The sequence below is a fragment of the Schizophyllum commune genome (assembly GCF_000143185.2).
Source record: "Schizophyllum commune H4-8 unplaced genomic scaffold SCHCOscaffold_11, whole genome shotgun sequence".
Lineage (NCBI taxonomy): Eukaryota > Fungi > Basidiomycota > Agaricomycetes > Agaricales > Schizophyllaceae > Schizophyllum > Schizophyllum commune.
The window spans coordinates 1,631,944-1,651,235 of NW_026089548.1; the positions used below are offsets into that span (position 1 = coordinate 1,631,944).

Below are 19,292 nucleotides of genomic sequence, written 5' to 3' on the forward strand. Positions count from 1 at the left end.
GAGCTTTATTCAAACCAGTATGCTCGCCTTTACTGACATTCGCACAACTAACTTCTCAAGCATACTATTCCTCTCCCAGTCTTTTAGAAGCTTAGTCGAGAACATGCCTACGGTCAACATTCTTTTGGACGGGATTGTCACGAACACACCCACGCCCACTCTCGCTCAGCCTACGACGATTGCATCAGGCGCACACTACTCGTCTCTTCCAGTCAATGCTACGCGCCAGCCCCTACACTACGCGGGAGCGCTCTTCTTTGTCTTAGGCGTCTGCATCATCCTCATCGCCGTCACGATCTATAGCTTTGTCAAGTGCTACGCACGCATCAAGGAAGACGCCTTGAACGCTGCTTCACTACCGGATAACGATACTCTCATGATGCCTATGGAGACTATGCCGCATATGTCGAAGGTTCAACGCTCTTCGTCGACCGGTGCGTCGACTATCGCGTCGGCGTACGCGACACTCCCCAAGAAATCGAACTCTGTCGACTCTATCATAGTACTGGGTCGACCACATCGCAGCGCAGCATCCTCGGCTACTACTCTGGTTGACTCAGCTGGGCGATCTCTGCCTTTGTAGGACGGCGCGGGCTTATTGTCGATGGGCGGTCTAAAGGGCTTCCTCACTCGCTGCCATGTAGTCATACGGGCCTCGTCTTGGAAATCACGAGTCTACAGGATGTGCGGCTCCGCAGTGCTCGAAGTCCGCCTGAATTTCAAGTGACAAGCGCCTCAAATCCAAATATACTCTATTGAAGTCACGTCCGATGCCTGCGAGCATCCCTTCGCCAGCTTTATGCTCTCTTTCGTAGGCTCTTCTCGCCGACGCAATGAGCTCTCTGGAGCTTCTGACGGAAACAACGTGTGCTTTTGTCTCACTGCACATTCGCGCTGATTCAGCGTAATGCCCTTCGTCATCACACACTCTGCCAGCGAACGCATGCCTCACACAACGGAGACGCATCAAATACCTCAGGCCAGCATTCCCAACCTGCTTAGCAGGCATAAATTATCCGATTTGTATGTGTTTTACGATTTTTCTCCTCGATACCAGGGAAATCCATGAAATCCGTCCGACCCAAACCCAAGAAAATGCGTAACAGTACATCAGAGGCAGTGGCGCGCAGCGCCTATCCCAGCGAGAAATGAGCGGCGGAGGTCAGGACGCCGACGCAGTCCCTGGCGGGTGCTGACGCCGACGTGGTAGGTTGTTGGCCATTAGGGCCGCATCTACTTCTTCGACTTGTCACCGCTGCGAGGAGGTCGGTGAAATTCGTGTTGTGGAAGGGGAGACGGGACGTACACAGGGACGTAGTTGCACGGGAACTTCTTCTTCTCGCAGTTGGCGCAGGACGGGCGGCCACCGTCACACTTGAGCTTACGCGCTGTCGAAGAGGTCAGCTCAAGTTGGTGAGTAAGACAGCGCTTGGCACGTACCGCGGCAAAATTCGCAAGCCATGGGCGTGCGACGCGGGACGCGAGGGCCGTCGTAGTTGAGAGCGCTCATCGAGGAGTTGGCCTGGAGGACACAAGTCAGAAACGTGCTTCGTCGAGGCGAGGAGAAGTCTCAACTCACCGATTGAGACATGTTCTTCGACGAGTACAAGTAGAGGAAGGGTTGTCGAGTGTAGGGTAGAGGTAGATGCAGCTGGTGGTTGTTGGGCTATACTGAGCAGAAAGGCGCTCGCCTTTATACCAACCAAGACATCCCCCATGCGTCCTGCATGCCCTCGGATGCCCCACCCCGCTCATCGCATTCGCGCCAAGGCGCAGGGCATAAACATGCACTGCGGGAGGATCAGGGATAGTATGCTAAAAGGCGCAACGGCTTGCCTATTCAAAGCACGCGGAGATTCGGGTTGTGGCACTTTGCCTACGGATGAACAGTTCCCCTATGGCTATCCGCATGGGGTCTGAGGCAAATTGGCTATCGATCCCATGGTCACCGCTCTGTAAAGCGTAAAGTGCGCCTGTGTGGCGCAGAAGGATAATGACCGGCCGGCTAATTAGGGGACGGCAGGAAAGGGCAGCTCACCTTCCTTCGCATAAGAGGGCTATGTGCCCCGTATGCGAGATGAGTGCTTGTACGCAAGCAGATCTCCAGCGCAGGGCGGTAGATGCGCGTCATCCCTCGCGGGAGGGCCTTTCGCCTGTCGATCCGGTCATAGACGTCGCGGCCATTTCCATGAGCGGCGTATCAAGCAGTGGCCGACATTAATCCTGAAAAAGGAGAAGAGGGCCTTCCTGGCCAAAGGCGCGCGGCTAGGAAGGGTGAGCAAAGAGCCAATGAAGTAGATGAGGGATCTGGCTGTGCAGATCATCGAGAAAGAAGCTGAGGATGAACCCCGGCTCGGGGTACTAGGACGCGTCGGGTGGACGCGCTTCTCCCTTATCCTAGCACTTACCTTTCATTGCGATGGGACCGGGTACTGCACACGCTGCAAAGAGGCGCCATCTATTGTCGATTTGCCTTGTACGATGAGCATGACGGGCTTCCATGAAAATGTCGCGTTGGTGAGGCGGTCTTGCTTACCAGCCTGCTAGATCCGTGCGATATACGTGTTGAGCGATCATTATAGCGCATAGGTCATCGCTCGTAGCACTTGTCGTTTGAGGCTTGAACTATCGTCAGTACTAAGCAGCGAACACTCACTAATTCTGCCGGCGCGAACTCGTAAGGGAGAAGTAGACTGATAGGCTGTACCCGTGCCGGTTATCATAACGGCAAGAAAGTGTGGCGGGACTGCGCAAGGACACGCAGCCTCACACCGGCTCGAAGACCCAGACGGAGATTAAAGGCTGTGGTCACCGACCCCTCTTCCAGGCTGAAGACGCAATGCACGCCTGTCATCATAAGGTTTCCGCGAGACTAGAAGGACGCAGAACGGAAACGGTCTTCCTTAAGAAGAAGTTGCATATTCATTGAATGTCAGGGGAAGAAACCCGGGTATCAGGGCGACGATTGGGCGGTGCCATGTCACGGTTCCGCCGCGACGGCGTAGACCCTGCACATGAGGAGCTGTACAGCACCCGACAGCGCGCGCGACGGAGCCCGTCATTCTGGATATGGGGTGGAAGCTAAGCGGGGAACGGGCTTGCCGTACGAGAGGGGACAGAGCCTCGACGCAGTCGGCCGTCGCTTAGGCCCATGATTTCACATTCAATTATACAAAACCTGCTTTACACCTGCACGCCCGTACCCGAACGATGCCGTAGGACTCAGTGTTGCAATGCCCAGGGTGCTTCGACGGGGGTCCAGGCTAAGAGAGGAGGCGATTCAGCGAGCTGGAGGAGACTAAAAGGGAGACACACTTACTGATAGCAGGGGTTGCTGTAGCATTTCGCCCACGCAACATTTTCTTATCTTTAGTGGCGTCTGTAAGCCAGGGTCCCCCAGTAGTAGTGGCGGATGGTGTCGGAGAAATGATCAGTGGGGCCGTCTGAGAAGGGTAGCCGTTCCACGCTTTGGCAAGCTCGTCGCAGAGGTTCTGAAACTCTGTCTCCGCCAACTCTCCAGACCCTGCACGTTTCCAGAGCTCCGCGTGTCTCCAGACGTCCATCTCCGCCGTCCATTCGCGCCGCGCGTCGAAGGGGAATAGCAGTGGCGTGAAGCGCGGGTCACGGTGCAGGTCTTTGCGCGATTCCGTCCGGCGGGTGTCAGCTGACAACTCCGGGAAGACCGCGTCCCAGTACGTTGTAGGCTGCAGTGCCGCAGCAATGCGTCTCTCCGCCTGTTCTCCGTCGAATCTCTCGTGAAGGGGCACAGGTGGAAGGACACGGCGAAGAGTATCCTGAGGTCGGTTTTGTGGATTCGGTAACACCGTCAGGACGAGATGTTCGATGTCAGGGTACACCTCCAATATCCATCGTAAACCGTCCGCCACATCTCTCCGCTGAGCCTCAGTCATAGTCTCCAGCTTGGTATGGATTGCGATATATCGCAGACATTCTGAGCGGATGCGCCTTCCGCGGGAATAGTCTCTCAGGCGATAGCCGTCCCATATTGTCAGGTAATTGGGATTATTGGCGTAGAGATGCGTGACTTCGGAGAACAGCTCGTCCCGCATATCGATGTATACTGGGTCCCCGTGGTGTAGCAGCATGATACGCCGCGGGCGCACGCGCTTGCTGACGAGCCAGAACCGATGTGCGCCCAGATTTCCGTAAGATATCGCGAGGGAATGGATGTCAGCCAGAGTGTCAACGCCGGAAAGAGCATTCTCGACGGACGGGAGCTGCGTTGGGGTGACGAGGGCAAGGGACTGTGCGCACATTACCGACCGCGGAAATCGATTGCGCCTGGGCTTTACAAGCGATTTGATGAGCGGCACGGCCCAAGGGTTGTCGTCGACCTTCGTTGGCTCATCCTCCCACCCATGTATCGTCCTGGCGTAGCGCATCGCATCACTGGAAGTCTCGAGAACGACGTGCTTCAAAATCACAGGCAGAATCCATCGGTTGAACTCGCTGCATACGCGTCGGAGGTGGCCAGCGGCTACAGGGTAGTTGATGGCTATCTCGTGGATGATTTCACGCAGGATGTCTACCGGTAGTGTCGACCATAGTTCCGCAGAGAACGTGTTGGCAATGGTTCGAGTCCTGGCACGCGTTGACGGGGCTATCGTTGCCATTGGGTCGAGTGGCGTCGAGGTGGCGGATGTTACTGATGTGCATTCAGTCGCAGTACAGAAGGACGGAGGATGGAATGCAGTCACATTGACAGTTGTTCCACTAAGCGAAAGCTAGACACGGAGTCCTTCAGCGGAGATCCGACCATGAACGTTCGGGACAGGCTTGTGATGGTGAGTCACGACCGTTTGTCACAATCACATGCTCGAGATGAGCGGCAATTTCCGAAATGCTTTAGGCGTTCAAGCGATTATCGACTGTCTGAAGAGCGTCCATAGCGCAGGGGATTGTACAGAAACTACCCAGCCACCTCCTGCCCAGTCCAATAATCTCTCCGACGTAACCTTATCGCGGTCACCTCCCCAACACATCCACCTTATCTGCCGTCCAGCGCACAAAGACAGATGCAGCTGTCGATGCCAAGAAGGACAAGTCGAACAGAGGGCCAAAGACCTCGTACGCTGGGATTGTCGAGAAGAGATTGGCCTCCGCGTTTCCTGGCGGGAAGGAGGTTCGCAGTTGTACGATGGTGGAGAGTAGGTAGATGCCCTGGTGAGGAAGGATGTCGGTCAATGGACTGTTGTAAGAGCGCGGAGTCTGTGCGTACCATGAGCTCAGCGAGCATCAGCAGCATGAGCGACGCGCCCAAGTTTCGACTTGTTACTTGCAGAGCCTGGTGCCGAGTTAGTATACGCGAGGGGAAGAGCTCGTAGAGCGGGTTTACTCACCCTCGTCACTCCGCGAAGCACCAGCCTCAAACTCGTCAAGATGATCACGCCGACCAGAGCTAGACTGATTTGCCTCGAAATAAGTGCAACATCATCTCGCGCTATCACCTCTTCCCGCGACACGATAGAAAGCGAGTACGCAAGGAGGTCCGTAAGCAGGTCTGACGTCGTCGTATTGTATCCAGCATTGCTCGGAAAGAGGAGGTGAACGGCAGACTGGACATTTGGTTAGTAAGTTATCGACACTCGTGATTCATCTGCCTGAAAGATGACCGCAAGCACATCCCCAAGGCGATAGCGGGAGAAGCTCTCGACAAGACCTTCCTAATTCGGAACAAAGCCAAGGCCAAAGCAACGGCCACAAGTGTCCATGTCCCGCACTGGGGCAGAGCACCCATGAGAAGGAGGCCGAAGAATGCACGGGAAGCTTAGACAGACACACCAAACAACACTTACGCTGACTACCCGCACCACACAGTATACCGCAAATAGGCGCCCAACCACGGCAGCAACTCGCCCACGGAACGTGCGCCTGTACGCGTGCTCGTGAAAGCGCCGCGTCAGGTCATCGTAGTTGCGGCTCATCTCCGCCTCGAGAGCACGAAGACCCTTCAGCTCTTGTGCTCCTGCAAGCACGGTTAGCCCATGCAGTCCTCGAATATCCAACCCTCTTGACTCACTTCCATCCCCACCCCTAAAGTTCGTCGCTACCCTCGATATCCACGATCCATCTGTCGAGCTGGCCGACGTTCTCGTGATTTCGCCATTCAGCGTCGCCAAATCCGCCCGTATGCGATCCAAGCTATGCTCCGCCTGCCGTAGATCCTGCTCTGTCGGCAGGCTCTTCTTCCTGCTGACGAAAGGTAGGTACGGCCACGCCGTGCTGATGGCTCCAAAGCCCGAGAGTAGGCCGAGGATGGTAGTGCCGAGGACGACAAGGCGCGCGAGGACCGAGGCAGAGAAGCCGGACGAGGCGAGGGCGGCGGGAAGGGGGATATAGGAGAGCGCGAAGAGGTAGAGGATTACGGGGATGAGGTTGAGAAGGAGGCGGGGACCGCAGATGCGCGAGGGCGACGCGTCACGGGTGGTGGCACCGACGGAGAGGACGAGACTTATTGAGGATGGGATAATGAGGATAATGGTCGTGAGCAGGAGCGCGAGGGAGATCTGCCATTGTAGGAGTCGGACGCTGAGGGAGCAAACATTGAGTGGAAGACAAAGATGCGGTAGAAAGGTCGATACTTACCTTGGTTGGAATATGCTCAGCCCTTGAAACATGAGAAGGAAGAACATCGTGCACGTCTCGGAGAAGCATAGCGCGAAGATGTTGCGCGACACTGTCGAGTGCAGCGTCGATCGCGTCGACTGCTGCGCTGGCGCGCCGGACGGCATGGGAAGTGACTCCAGCTCGATCTCGGGGGACTTTGGCGCTGCATCAGTAGCCGGAACAGAAGGTAGGGATAGGTCTTGCAGATCGGCGTATAGACTATGAAGGAGGTATCTGCGGCACCCAAGGAAGAATCCCCCTCTACTGGAAGTCAGCTTGTGATCACTATGGTTGAGCATAGAGCTACGCACCTTATGCATAAGATGGAAGCATGTTCGAATATGGTCGTAGCAGACATTGTAGGCTAAAGCAGGGGGAAGTTGTGTATCGGATGCCCGTAGAGCGGTTCGCACTGCGCAGCAGGACGAGGCGGAATCTGGCCTTCGCGGCCTAGCCTGAGCAACAAGTACCAAGTCAGAGGGGCCTGGGATATGGTTGCAGATGCGAAAGGGAATTGGTGAGATGATGAGGGTCGAGGACAAGATCGCGTCGGAGATGCGCGTTCAAATCTCAAGCGCCACACCGGCCCGCTGTCTCCCGTTCCTTGCCTCCGACGGTCATGTCGCTCGCCACCGCCGCCAGGGCTGGGGCTGGGGCTCCCCGCATCCATCGCTCACTGCACACTACACAATGTCGAGCGAACAAGATTGGACCCCCACACCCCATATCCAATCTCCGCCCCGTCATTTACTCCGACGCACCTCCTTCGACCCAGCGCGCAACCCACCCGTACTCCCTGCACGAGTTCGATGAGGACCCGACGAGGTTGAGGACAAACTACGACTTGCAGTGGAAGCTGGCGAGGCAAGACTTGGATAGCTTCAACCACAATTTCTGGCTGGACGTGCGTGATCGAGTCGTGTGCGGGGAAGGAGAATGCTCATGTCGATCCACAGAGCAACTTGCGGTTCGAGGCCGCACGGCAGCAGATACTCGCTGCTCTTCCCGCGGATGCTCCAACATTGGACAAGGAGGATGCGCTATCTGAGTTCTATCGGCATTGGGTATTGCAGGAGGGGGAGCGTTTGGACGCTTATACCGACGAATGGCGGGCGAGGAATTGGGACGTGATCAAGTTGGAGTGGAGGGTGAAATGGCAACGGTTCAAGCAAAGGTGGATGTGATTCCTGCACTCCCATCGAGGTCCAGGATCTCTTGTGTAATATATCATCGTATTCCCTCTGCAGCGCATCGTCTGCGGCAAGTCTCCCCTCTAATTGTGCTTCATGGCCTCTACCCTCAAACGCAAGCAATGGTAATGTTCGTCGATGTGTCAGCGTCGTACCCACCATGGTCCAAAAGCGCGAAGGTGTAATCACCCTCCTCCAGGACCCACTTCCACGTCCGGTCGACGATGGGAAGGTAGCGGTCCACCTGTGTTCGGTATCAGCACCAAGAAGCATTACCAGAAGTGACCTCTGATCGAAAGGAAAATTGAGGACCGCCTGCCTGCCCCCAGGTCCATGCTGCAGAAGTGCAGCCGCCTCCTTCATCGTTACGGCAAAGCCTTCCTTATGCGGGATGGTCGGCAAATGCCGATAAACGCCCACACACGCCCACATACGCAAGGCCGTAGCGTCAATCCGAAATGGCAGTTGACTTATAACGTTACTCACCTCTAGCTGCATCTCCACCGTGCGCGTCTCTCCCACGTCCAGATACACTCGCGCGAAGGCAACAAGTTGCTTCTGCGGACGAACGATGGTCGAGCGGCGGACGAGAAGGTAGACCTAGTGAATGTGGCACTTGAGCGGCGTGTCTCAATAAGACCGTTACGTGCATACCTGCACCACTTCACTACCGGGGTACTTGCCAGTGTTCGTCACGTCGACGTGGAAGGTGATGGTGTCCCCCGAGGAGAAAGTGGCGGACGTCGCGTTGAAGTTCGACCGCGTGAAAGTTGTGTAGGACAGGCCGTACCTGCGGGAAGTCAGCGTCAAGGGGAAGTTGTGAGACAGTGGCGTAACCTTACCCGAAAGGATACTGAAGGTATCGTGTGAGCAAGGTTAGGATGATTCAAACCACCGTCCTTACCTTTGCGTACGAATAGACGTCCGTGTAGTTCTTCGCGCGCGCTGTGTACTTGTCGCTGCGTTCAGATCAGTTATCAGGCCTCCCTCTCCTCCGAACGCTCTCACTTGTAGTAGACCGGGAGCTGCTGGTCATTATATGGCACGCTGATGGGCACCCGTCCGCCGGGAGTGACGGTCCCAAACAGCGCATCGGCGATGGCCTGGCCACCCGACTGACCGGGGAAGAACTGCCCTCATGCATATGAGCGATCGATTGAAAGGTCATCCATGTTAGACGTTACTCACAGCATTGACCACGGCGGCCGACTTGTCGTAGTACTCCGGGATAGCAAAGGGACGGCCGCCTTGCAGGACTATCACCACCGGGATCCCGAGGTCGAACATGGCATCGGCGAGTGCGGCTGAAGGCATCGTTAATATTTTATCCAGACAAACACCAGAATATCACTCACTCTGGTTCGGCGAAAGGCCCAACGTTGCCCGGTCTCCGCTCTCCCCGTCGCTGTTCCAGTTCGCGCCGACAGCTAGCACAACCAGGTCAGCCCCTTCAGCAGCTTGTACCGCCTGCAGGTCCGGTCAGTGCTAGCCCTCAAAGGAATCTAACAGAGGGCCAACTCACCTGCTGCACTCCATCGCCTTCCTTTCCCGCCAAATTCCACCATAGCTCGATGTGCGCATTCACGCTGTTCACATTCTCGATCTTCTGCGCCAGATTCCACACCCTCAGCTCCACTCTCACCGCATACGTCCTTTCGCTTTCGAAAGTGAACTCCGCCCCGCCAGCCGGCGCGATCGTCGCGTTCTGCTGCACCCAGACGTAGCTCTCGATGTTGCTGAGGGTGCTACCAGCGGGCGTGGCGGGGGAGGAGGCAATGGACACGCCGTCGATGTAGACCTCCGCGGAGATGTTGGGCGAAACGGCCGCGCCGAGCCAGCCGGAGACGGAGGGGACGCCGAGAGTAGGCACGGTCAGGGAGCCCTCCCAAACGACGCTGAAGTTGTTGGAGGACAGGCCGAGAGGGGGGTACAGGCCCCAGTCGCGATTGGGCGTCTGAGGTGAGTGGGTAAACGCAGGTGTGGCTTCGCTGAAGTTCGCGTCTGGATCAGCATAGTAGGACGCAGTGAGGCCGCCGGCGGTACCGGTAAGGTCCGTGTATGCGTAGGCAGGGATGGAGTACTGGGCGTGATAGAGCCAGGATTCGGCGCCCCAGGTGGTAACAAGCTCGACGGAGTCGTTGAGGTAGGAGAGAATGCCTTCGCGAAGGGTGATACCGCGGTCGTTGGGGTTCATGCCCCATGGGCCGGAGTAGCCGCCTATATCACGATTATCAGCATGAGCAAGGGGAGGCTAAGCAGAATACAGTTACCGTAGTTCAACGTATCCGCGAACGGTCCCACGAGTGCAATCTTCTTGATCCCAGAACCCTTGATATCTAACGGTAACGTCTCGTTCTTGTTCTCTAGCAAGACAAGCGATTTTTGCGCCATTTCCAGCGTCAGCGGAATGTGATCCTCGACCAAAGCCGTTGCATTGATGTCGTCGGGGACGTATGGATTGTCGAAAAGCCCGAGGTCGTACTTGACGCCCAGCACGCGCTTCACGCGCTCTTGAAGGACGGATAGAGGAAGGGTACCGTTGGAGACGAGGTCGATGAGGGTCTGCATCGAGGCTAGAATCAGTAACTCGACGTACTGTTGGATTCGCTCACGTTGCTGAGAATTCATCAGTATAGGCGACAAGCAGAAGAAATGCATCACCCACCGCCAAGTCGCTAGGGAGAAATCGTAGTACTGGATCATGCCTCCGGCGTTGAGATACTGCTGCATAGTATCCGCGTCGGACGTCGTGACGGTGTGCCGCTTGTAGAGCATAGCCATTCCTGCGTGCGCGTTTAGTTAGTCGTCAACCAATTACAGCCTCGATCCGAACCAGTGTCATCAGCTATAACAAAACCTGGATAGTCATGGTCAGGTCGAATAAGGGAACGTGGAAGCAGAATGTCTACCGTTGAAGCCCCATTCTTCTAATGCGGCGTAAAGCATGGGATGTACATGAGCTGGTATTTCGTCGAGCTCGTGGTAGGCCCTACGAGCTATCGTCAAAGCATACCACGGGCATCAATCGCGCGACGCACATCATAACGCCGTGGGCGCCTCCGAGGTCGAAAGCAGCCTTGAAGGGGACGAACATCTCTTGCATGACCTGGGATACCGGACGGTCAGACTTCGGAATACATGTCTATGGAGCTGCTAACGAACCTGACGTAGACCACGGCCCATGAAGGGCGCAGCATTAATGCCACCTCGAGGCGAGCCGTGTGCAGCGAAGTGCTGAATAAACTATCAGTAGTGTGAAGGTTGAAGCTCGCGAGAGGGATTGACCTTCACTACGGGAACGACAGCATCAGGGTCCGACCACGAGCCGTTCTTCGACAGTCCGCCAGCGAAAGCGACGCCCATGTGCGAAGTGAGTACATGGTCTTCGCCCCACGCCTCTACCGATCAGACATGAAACTCAGTATACGTATGGCCCGCAAAGACGACAGGCTCACCTTGCGTACGCCCCCAACGCGGCTCCTTCCCAAGGTCGAGAACAGGCGCAAGGCACGCGTGTATCCCGACCGACCGTGCCTCCTTCCCAATCGCTCGACCCACGGAGTATACAGCATCTGGGTCCCACGACGCAGCCATCGCGAGCGGGACTGGGAACATGCTCTACAACACCTGATGAGGACTTCGGAGGCGCGCATATGGACACAACACTCACCTGCTTGAAGCTACCGACGCCGTGAAGGCACTCTGCAAGCTGCATGAACGGAATGGACTTCGCGCTGCGGTTCAGATTGAGGGCTTGAAGTTCGTTGTACTGCGCCTTGTCCGTGGGGTAGAAGTCGTGTATCGAGCCGAAGGTGTAGTTCGGGTACGGTGCAAGGGCGGAGTCTAAGATGGCTTGTGAAAGGGATCGTCGCGTATGCTACGAGAAACTGACCATATAGTTCGAGTTCAGACTTGGGCCCAATGACATTGTCAGAGAACATGAGATGGAGCTGGTGAGCTAGTTGTTGCGCATATGTCAGTACGACGACACGTAGGACAGGACTGAAGACGCACAGAGCTCCTCGACGCTCATGTCAGCTATCAACGCGTCGAGAAACGCGTCGCGATCCGCCCGGCGCTGCATAACTTCCCTGTCCCCGCATTCGAGCACATTGTCCGGAGTCGCACAAGCCGACGAGTCGAAAGCAGTAGAGGTGTAGCTGTACTGAAGAGCGCTGACGCTCGCGCGCACGAAGATGCACGCTGCCAGAAGCCGTCCCAGCATGGTGGTCCGGCAGGGAAGAGCAAACCTCGAAGACGTCGGGAAGCGACGCGACGTTTATATCCTTTCTCACAATCTCAGCTGACCGTGTGGAAGTGCCTGACATCTTTATGTGGGTTTCGGACTATCAGAATGCGATAAAGGGCCTCGTTGATCATCATGGGAGGAAGCGACGATGAAGGGCTGCCATATTGGGAAGAATGGCAAGGCAATGTCACATCGTCACGGTTTGAGTTGAGGATGGGCTGGAGCGTTCAGCGTGTAGCAAGCGCATAGACACTATAACGTCTGAATTCAAGTTGATTCTTCAGCCTCAGAATGACCGAAGGGATATTCACCGATAGTAAAGAAGATCGGCATTGACGCGCAAGCCACATGATGCCGTCAACGATTAGCGGGCCGGCTGTACATCGGAACTTCCTGGATGTATACCTTGCAGCTGTTCGGAAGGATGACCTCGAACACTGCCCATGATATTCAATTTTGAGCGCCGAGCGATTGGGAGAAGACGAAGCCGACGGCACGCCTCTCTGCCCAGAAGGTACAAACCTTCTCGCACGCCACATCGAGACATGGATATCTGTCGCAGTCTCGGAAGCTTATAATCCATATAGCAGTACAGAGATGAGAGTATATACAAGAGCGACACATAGTATCTACATAGCTTGACAGATAGCAAACGATAGCAAAGGCATCACACGATACCAGGCTGCTCATAGTCTATAGGAACGTCCTTGCGCTCCAGCCATATCGCGTCCTCGCTCCCCAGGTCCACGCCCTTCCCGCAGTCCAGCCGCCGCCGCGACGGCAGCTCCCGCAGCTCCGTCTCCGCGCCGCGCACGATCACGTAGTGCTCCCCGTGCCAGCCGATGAAGTCGAGGGACTTGACAGAGAGCGCGACGGCGCGGGCGCGAGCGTTCCAAACCTCGGTGCGCACCTGGTGCTCCTTCTCGGACATAATGTTTTCTTGAGGACGTTGTTTGGAGCCGCAGCGGAAGTGGAGGAAGGAGAGGTTGGCGAAGCGTGCGAACTCGGGGGCGTAATCGCTCTGTAAGATGATCAGTATGATAGATGCGGTGCTTGAAGAGACAACGTACCATAGGTGCATCAGAGACGGCGCAGTACAAAGTCATTGCGGTCATGTAGACAGGCAACGACGTGACTAGTGACCGTACGGCCAGCTTGGTCAGGTTGGCGATACGAATGCCGAGGACGCGCAAATTGGTGAGTTCAGGTAGTAATCCAAGCACCATCTCGGATGGGCAGCTGCCCAGGTCGAGTCTTCTGAGAAGCGTCCTTCCGGACAAGAACTTGACGACCGCTTGATAGAGCGCAGCTTCCTCCTCGTGCCCTACGAGGACGAATCGGAATGCTTGGAGGTGAGGTAGAATAGAGTGGTTCCCGCCAATGGCATGGTCGCTACCAAAGACGATTGCAGCGGCCGCCGGCTCCTCCAGGGTGCCATGGAGAGTCAGGCTTACGAGCCCTTGCGCGTGCGTGATGCGGGTGAGCACGAAGTGCGAAATACGCGTGTCAACGAGGTCGAGGTGGGTGAGGTGGCCGACGGTAACGGACTGGAATGCATTATCCCAGGAGTGATGTCGCGCGAGGTAGGCTCCGAGGATGAGGTGTCTCAGCGTGTCCGCGTTCTCGTCAAGCACAGTTCGGACCTCGCCCATGTCCGCGAACCCGTCATCGTCTTCGGCGCGTAGGGTAAACTTGCGTAGGTGACGGAAGCGCGAGACGCCCTCAGCGTCAAAGTGCCACCCGATGAGCCCCAGGGCATGCAGGTTCGGGTGCGCGGCGAGAACGACCTTGACCATGTCGTCCCGCATTTCGGGGTAGCCGATCCATTCAAAGTCGCGCAGCGCCTTGAACTCTGTCAGCGCGGACCGGAAGATGCGCGCCATGAGATCCATCATGTCGCCCTCCTCATACGCCCAGTGAAGGCGGAGAGACTTCACGCGGCTAGCGAACACCGGGTCGGCCTTTGCGCGGTCGAAGATATCGAGCCCGCGGTTCGTCGCCTCCACGTCCTCGCCGAAGTACAGGTCAAGCGTGCGGAAGATGATGCGGGACGCGATGTCGCGGTGGAAGGAGGACACGTAGAGCCAGGTGCGCAGGTGGTACCGCGGGGTATGCATCGCGATGCGCTCCCAGATCTCGGCTGGCGCGCGCTGCGAGGCGGGCTCGGACTTGAAGTGGATGACGCGTTCGCGGCGGAGGTGCTGGTGTATTTCGCGGTTGGAGGGATCGGCCTTGAGAACGGCCTGGAAGTCTGGGGGTATGTGAGTGCGGTTAGTGGAGCATGTTAGGTGCACGCACCTGCTTCGGCCTGTGCGAGCAAACGTTCCCCTTGCACCTTTCGCGCATTCCCCCTCGCAAGGAGTGCGCGCGCTACGTCTGCCTTTGGCAGATTCGGTGTCCTGAGGTATACTTCCAGGTAGTGTTCGACCTGCGGGCCATATCTGCGCCAGTGATCAGGACACGCCTTGCCATAGGGTCTGGTCCACGCACTTTCCTGCCTCAATTAGAGCCAGCGCTGTGTCCAGCAGAAAGGAGGCCTTGTTCAACAAGGGAAGGGATCCCAACGCGTCGGAGATTGTTGTCGTGAGTTCGTCAGAGGGCGCCATGGCGAGGGGGGATGTCTAGAGAGGATGTCGCACGGCGGTCATCGTTCGTATACGTTTGAGGTGGTTGCTAGGCGCGATTCAACGCGACTGCGGTGCTTGCTCGAGGCGGCCGGGTGCGGTGAACGCTCCGCTTGGCAGGGGATTTGAGGCCGAGGCTCAATTTTGCGTGGGAATGCGCCCGGAATTAGAGATCGGTGGAGGTGAGCCAATGGAAAGCTAGGAAGCGCAAAGGTAGGGAGGCAAGTGTATCCTGTCCCGAAGACCTCGCTGGACGAATGGAGGAGGAGGTAAGCGTAGGCGCCGGCCCGATGGCGCTTACGGGGAACAATCGTCACAGTCACGGGTCACTCCCTTCCTCGACAACCTACTTCGTCGTTCGAAGCCGCCACCTTCAACGACCCAAGACCATCTTCCCTTCCCTGTGTCGGGTTTCCCTGCACACGAGAGAGATCATCCACAGCTCGGGATCCGAACCCTCGACTTTGTACCAATCCGGAAGTCTTGAAACCCAGAGCACCGGAATCGAGCGTGGTCCCCGCGCCGCAGCAAATTCATCCGCGTTCACATCAAAAGTTCACTGCATGTCTTCATAGCCCGCCATCGTTCTCAGCACCTCCCACTCATTCTCCCCTCTTCTCTCACCTCGCGACGTGTCGAACGTCGCAAGAAGTAGCACGTCGAGCTCCGTAGACCAGGATCCGCAACCATGGACACGTACGAACGCCTCCAGGCCCACGACCCCGACGAGGGCAACCCCAAAGCCCTCTTCCAGTCCTTCATGATGATCATCTTCTCAGAGATCGGCGACAAGACGTTCCTCATCGCTGCCATCCTCGCCATGCGACACCCGCGAATGACGGTCTTCCTGGGCGCCTTCGGCTCGCTCTTCGTCATGTCCCTCCTCTCCGCGGCGCTCGGGCATATCCTCCCCACCCTCCTCCCGAAGCACTACACCCAGTTCGCCGCCGCAATCCTCTTCTTCGTCTTCGGCGCGAAGATGCTCATGGAGGCGAAGAACATGAAGGGCGGCAACGACAAGATCCGCGAGGAGATGCGCGAGGCGGAGGAGGAGATTGAGGAGGACACGGCCGAGTACGACGGCACGGGCGCGAAGGACCCGCGCGGGCATGTCATCCCGCTCGAGGAGATGGAGGCCGGGCACGCAGCGGAGTCGCCAGCAACCCCCACGCACGCGCGCTCGAAGGCGAAGACGAGCGTCGCTGAGGGCCTGCGCAACTTCTTCTCCCTCTTCTGTGGCCCTGTCTTCGTGCAGGCCTTCATCCTCACCTTCCTCGGCGAGTGGGGCGACCGCAGCCAGATCGCCACCGTGGCGCTCGGCGCAGCACATGTGCGTCCCACCGCACCTCGCGCGAACGTTCGCTAACCCCTTCCCCTCCCTTCCCTTCCCTAGAACGTGTATGTAGTAACCGCAGGCACCGTACTGGGCCACAGCTGCTGCACGGCCCTCGCGGTCATCGGAGGGCGCTGGATCTCGACCAAAATCTCCGTCAAGCACAGTGCGTATCGTCGCGCTTCCTTTACCCATGTCCACGTACTGACTTCCCGCGCAGTCACGCTTGGCGGTGCGGTGCTCTTCCTTCTCTTCGGGATTGTATACTTGCATGAGGCATTCGAGATGTTGCATGGGGCCTTGTGATAGCATGGTCGTGCTTGCTTTGACATATACCATCCGGAGGCGCACCACGGGCGTCCTGCAGCCATACATGTATCATTATAATGCGGCATAGATGCAATGGATCTTCGGAGGAACGCACACACGCTTTGGGCCTGCCAGCGCACCGTCTTGACAGCCTGTGTTGGCAACGACTGGGTTCAAGTGAACCTTAATTGGGAAGGTGTTGTTTTTTGACGCTCGAAAGCGACTCGGCCCATGTGGACAAGATGACCTTGTTTCTATGGCAGACTTCCAATGGTCGGTAGCACATACAATGTATACTAAAACGTGACAACAAAATGCGCGAGGATAGATAGGACTAAAGGCTACACCGCGCCTTCTACACTACTGCTACATGAGCCCCGCAGGGCTGCCCAAGGATATACAGATTACTTGAACTGCAAACAGTGGTCAGCACGAATGTTCACGCCAACGATAATTCTCACTCACGTTCTTGCCATCCACCCACTTCTTGCCGTCGATCTCGAGGTCCCAGGCGCAGGCGCCCTCGAAGAAGGCCTTGTCAGCCTCGTTCGCAAGGTCGAGCTTCTTGTACTCGTAGCTCTCCCAGTCGGGCGCGGCGCTGATGACGGGCTCGACCTCCTGGCCGCGGAGGATGAAGATGCCGGAGATGACCGAGTTGTTGCTCTCGCCGAGCACGCCGACGGAGCCGAAGAGGTACTTGCGGCTCGCCTCAAGGCGCGCGAAGAAGCCACCGATCTGGTTCGACGACATGAACGTCTGCGTGAGCTCGTTGTTGTACTTGAAATCGACACGCCAGATGGAGAAGCCGTCCTTGTCGAAGCTGCGATAGTCATGAGCAACAGATATTGGGGGACAAGTCTGCGCATACTCACTTCTGGTAGAACCACTCGAGGGCACCGTCAGCGCCGCGGGTGTCCTTGTTGGAGTACGCGCGCTTCCAGTCCTCGAGGTTGAACGACGACTTGGGGAGGTCGTCAAGCGGGTTCTTCTCCTTCTTCTCCACCGGGACGTCCGGCTCGTCGTCATCATCGTCCTCCGCGGCCTTCGCCTTGGGCTTCTTCTCCGCCTTCGGCTGCGCGGCCTTCGGCTCCTTCTCTTTCTTCTCCTTTGCGGGGGGCGTGAAGGCGAGCGGCTTCTCGAGCGAGGGCGTCGCGCTGAAGGTGCCCGCGAGCTTCGGCTGGTTCACGATCGTGTCGACCAGGCGGATGAGGTGGGGGAACTTCGTGCGGGTGGCGTTGTCGAAGTGGAAGAAGGTGCCGAACTGGGTGATGGCGGCGACCCAGATGTCGGCGAGGGTAATACGCTCGCCGACGAGGAAGGTGCGGGTGGCGAGGTAGTTGTTGAGGGTGGTGTAGGCGCGGTGGACCCGCTCGAGGAGGGCGGTGTGGACCTGCAGTTGATTTTAGGGCGCAGTGAAGGAGCGATCACAGATTGCGACGCACGAGCTTGTTGTACGCGATCCCGAGGCCCTTCACCATGTTGAAGATGATGAGCTGGACGGCGTCAATCTCCGAGTCGGCAAAGTGCGTCCACTGGTCGACGAGCGCCGCATCTTCGGGGCTCGATCCGAGGAGGCCAGAGTTGGGCGCAAGGGAAGCAACTGGATGATTCGATCAGTACATATACGAAGGAAATCGTGGGCGTTGATTGTCAGAGATGTGAAAGCTGTCGACACGGTGTGTTAAGACAGGGATAACTGATAATTACTTCTCATCATACAAGGGGATGGGTCGCATCGATCGTAGGGGAACAGGATACTTACGGTGGCGGGCGATCGGGGTGGACTCGAAGAGCTTGAAGCCGTCCTTGGTCTCGAACGTGGGGACCTTGCCGTGGGGGAACTTGGCAAGGAAAGCCTCTTCCTTGTTGGTCTTGCCGTGCTCGTAGGCCGGGAGCTCGAGCTCAAGGCCGCCGTACGCTGCAACGGCGCGGATCTGGAAGGCAAACGATCAGCGATCGGCTAGGGCAAATGAAGAAGTACGTACGGCCTTGCCCTTCTGGTTTTCGGGGTATACCCAGAGCGTGCCAGTCGACATTTTGTGGTAGGAGATGGGGGAGGAGGAGAAGATGGGGAGTAACGAACGCGGCAGCTGGAAAATTATCTAGTCACGATTCGTGACCGAAATCACGAACTGTCACGATCGATTTGATCGATGTTCAACTTCGTCGTTCGAATCCGTTTCTCAATGGATTGGAAAGGCCGCTGAATATACGGTAGGGCAGAGGGCGTGCAAACCAGAGAGGTGACTAAAAGAACAGTCAGAAGTACGTCGTTTTCCGCGCCTGGGTTGGCATCGCAACATTCACCGATAGTATTCCAGATGTTCAAGCCACGCGAAGTCGTCAACGGTAGGATTTGCCTTCGACGTATGGGTCTGGCGTAATGAGGTATTGAAGTTAACTGCAGTGATATCTGTTTTCTGTGTGAGCAACGCGCTCTGCTACCAGGTGGATGTGACTGTGAGGCGGACCTATGTATCCAATATAGCCCGCACGAGTGCGCGCTGCATGCATAACCAGCTGTGCATGAGGATATGAGAGGAACTGGGGAAGAGAAAGAAAGTGGTCATATCCTTCCGATGCCCAGGAGCATTCGATGCACCAGGTAAAACACTGGATTTCACTGTAGCTCTGGAGAGCCCTTCGCCCTCGGAGAGTGACTACGCAAGAAGGGCAAAGCTAGAGTTCTTCAGATAATTCTCTGGGGCTAAATCGAACGAGCAGTACTGGAGAAGCGTCGACAGGTCTGGATGGATATACAGAAACTCGGTTGAGATGTCCCCCATTAGGGGTGCGAGGCTGAGTACGACATGAAAGCAGAAGTCAAGGAGGAATGTGTGACTTCCGCGTGAGGGCTCTTAGTGAGCCATCTGACAAAGCGCGCACGCTGGCGCAAGAACGCATCCATCTGTCGCGATGACGCGTGACGTCACAGCACGGGTTCACGGAGAACAAAGCCT

At 56.8% G+C, this 19,292-nt stretch overlaps 11 protein-coding genes across 11 annotated transcripts; 5 read left to right on the forward strand and 6 right to left on the reverse strand.

Annotated features, from left to right (window-relative positions):
* Positions 1 to 19: 19 nt before the first annotated feature.
* On the forward strand, positions 20 to 661 carry SCHCODRAFT_02589830 (uncharacterized protein; the record flags this gene model as incomplete). Its single annotated transcript, XM_003028140.3, has 1 exon — positions 20 to 661. One exon carries the CDS (start codon positions 20 to 22, stop codon positions 581 to 583), a length of 564 nt encoding a protein of 187 aa, XP_003028186.2. The 3' UTR covers positions 584 to 661.
* A 572-nt stretch (positions 662 to 1,233) lies between these two features.
* Positions 1,234 to 1,591, reverse strand: SCHCODRAFT_02671935 (uncharacterized protein; the record flags this gene model as incomplete). The annotated part of the gene is made up of 3 exons (XM_050346634.1): positions 1,234 to 1,388; positions 1,441 to 1,522; positions 1,580 to 1,591. 3 exons carry the CDS (start codon positions 1,589 to 1,591, stop codon positions 1,234 to 1,236), a joined length of 249 nt encoding a protein of 82 aa, XP_050198299.1.
* A 7-nt stretch (positions 1,592 to 1,598) lies between these two features.
* SCHCODRAFT_02639510 (uncharacterized protein) lies at positions 1,599 to 2,580 on the forward strand. Its single transcript, XM_050346086.1, has 4 exons — positions 1,599 to 1,790; positions 1,837 to 1,930; positions 2,039 to 2,265; positions 2,409 to 2,580. Exons 1-3 carry the CDS (start codon positions 1,717 to 1,719, stop codon positions 2,219 to 2,221), a joined length of 351 nt encoding a protein of 116 aa, XP_050198300.1. The 5' UTR covers positions 1,599 to 1,716; the 3' UTR covers positions 2,222 to 2,265; positions 2,409 to 2,580.
* On the forward strand, positions 2,260 to 2,819 carry SCHCODRAFT_02639512 (uncharacterized protein). The gene has a single exon (XM_050346087.1). It carries the CDS (start codon positions 2,299 to 2,301, stop codon positions 2,545 to 2,547), a length of 249 nt encoding a protein of 82 aa, XP_050198301.1. The 5' UTR covers positions 2,260 to 2,298; the 3' UTR covers positions 2,548 to 2,819.
* Positions 2,820 to 2,877: 58 nt separating this feature from the next.
* On the reverse strand, positions 2,878 to 4,795 carry SCHCODRAFT_02553565 (uncharacterized protein). Its single transcript, XM_050343693.1, has 3 exons — positions 4,719 to 4,795; positions 3,320 to 4,666; positions 2,878 to 3,263 (listed from the first exon to the last, which is right to left on the reverse strand). The coding sequence occupies exons 2-3, from the start codon at positions 4,632 to 4,634 to the stop codon at positions 3,223 to 3,225; spliced, it is 1,356 nt and encodes a 451-aa protein (XP_050198302.1). The 5' UTR covers positions 4,635 to 4,666; positions 4,719 to 4,795; the 3' UTR covers positions 2,878 to 3,222.
* Positions 4,796 to 4,824: 29 nt separating this feature from the next.
* SCHCODRAFT_02639516 (uncharacterized protein) lies at positions 4,825 to 7,175 on the reverse strand. Its single transcript, XM_003028433.2, has 7 exons — positions 6,939 to 7,175; positions 6,607 to 6,888; positions 6,041 to 6,549; positions 5,817 to 5,986; positions 5,361 to 5,576; positions 5,240 to 5,305; positions 4,825 to 5,181 (listed from the first exon to the last, which is right to left on the reverse strand). Exons 1-7 carry the CDS (start codon positions 6,983 to 6,985, stop codon positions 4,987 to 4,989), a joined length of 1,485 nt encoding a protein of 494 aa, XP_003028479.2. The 5' UTR covers positions 6,986 to 7,175; the 3' UTR covers positions 4,825 to 4,986.
* Positions 7,176 to 7,219: 44 nt separating this feature from the next.
* SCHCODRAFT_02553572 (uncharacterized protein) lies at positions 7,220 to 7,904 on the forward strand. The gene is made up of 2 exons (XM_003028141.2): positions 7,220 to 7,531; positions 7,584 to 7,904. The coding sequence occupies exons 1-2, from the start codon at positions 7,247 to 7,249 to the stop codon at positions 7,809 to 7,811; spliced, it is 513 nt and encodes a 170-aa protein (XP_003028187.1). The 5' UTR covers positions 7,220 to 7,246; the 3' UTR covers positions 7,812 to 7,904.
* Positions 7,905 to 7,926: 22 nt separating this feature from the next.
* SCHCODRAFT_02514146 (glycoside hydrolase family 3 protein) lies at positions 7,927 to 12,042 on the reverse strand (the record flags this gene model as incomplete). The annotated part of the gene is made up of 19 exons (XM_050343310.1): positions 7,927 to 8,061; positions 8,304 to 8,417; positions 8,472 to 8,607; positions 8,660 to 8,670; positions 8,722 to 8,776; positions 8,826 to 8,947; positions 9,006 to 9,121; positions 9,173 to 9,284; positions 9,340 to 10,034; positions 10,088 to 10,379; positions 10,479 to 10,600; positions 10,727 to 10,806; positions 10,856 to 10,923; positions 10,980 to 11,051; positions 11,103 to 11,215; positions 11,273 to 11,435; positions 11,488 to 11,660; positions 11,710 to 11,775; positions 11,832 to 12,042. 19 exons carry the CDS (start codon positions 12,040 to 12,042, stop codon positions 7,927 to 7,929), a joined length of 2,856 nt encoding a protein of 951 aa, XP_050198303.1.
* A 576-nt stretch (positions 12,043 to 12,618) lies between these two features.
* SCHCODRAFT_02639521 (uncharacterized protein) lies at positions 12,619 to 14,967 on the reverse strand. The gene is made up of 4 exons (XM_003028435.2): positions 14,557 to 14,967; positions 14,365 to 14,507; positions 13,137 to 14,317; positions 12,619 to 13,087 (listed from the first exon to the last, which is right to left on the reverse strand). Exons 1-4 carry the CDS (start codon positions 14,670 to 14,672, stop codon positions 12,734 to 12,736), a joined length of 1,794 nt encoding a protein of 597 aa, XP_003028481.1. The 5' UTR covers positions 14,673 to 14,967; the 3' UTR covers positions 12,619 to 12,733.
* Positions 14,968 to 15,046: 79 nt separating this feature from the next.
* SCHCODRAFT_02639525 (vacuole protein) lies at positions 15,047 to 16,433 on the forward strand. Its single transcript, XM_050346088.1, has 3 exons — positions 15,047 to 16,020; positions 16,084 to 16,189; positions 16,244 to 16,433. The coding sequence occupies exons 1-3, from the start codon at positions 15,379 to 15,381 to the stop codon at positions 16,327 to 16,329; spliced, it is 834 nt and encodes a 277-aa protein (XP_050198304.1). The 5' UTR covers positions 15,047 to 15,378; the 3' UTR covers positions 16,330 to 16,433.
* Positions 16,434 to 16,567: 134 nt separating this feature from the next.
* Positions 16,568 to 18,681, reverse strand: SCHCODRAFT_02078086 (eEF1-gamma domain-containing protein). Its single transcript, XM_050341704.1, has 8 exons — positions 18,640 to 18,681; positions 18,318 to 18,579; positions 18,095 to 18,266; positions 17,775 to 17,932; positions 17,429 to 17,722; positions 17,205 to 17,323; positions 16,798 to 17,152; positions 16,568 to 16,745 (listed from the first exon to the last, which is right to left on the reverse strand). Exons 2-8 carry the CDS (start codon positions 18,366 to 18,368, stop codon positions 16,737 to 16,739), a joined length of 1,158 nt encoding a protein of 385 aa, XP_050198305.1. The 5' UTR covers positions 18,369 to 18,579; positions 18,640 to 18,681; the 3' UTR covers positions 16,568 to 16,736.
* Between the last annotated feature and the right edge of the window lie 611 nt (positions 18,682 to 19,292).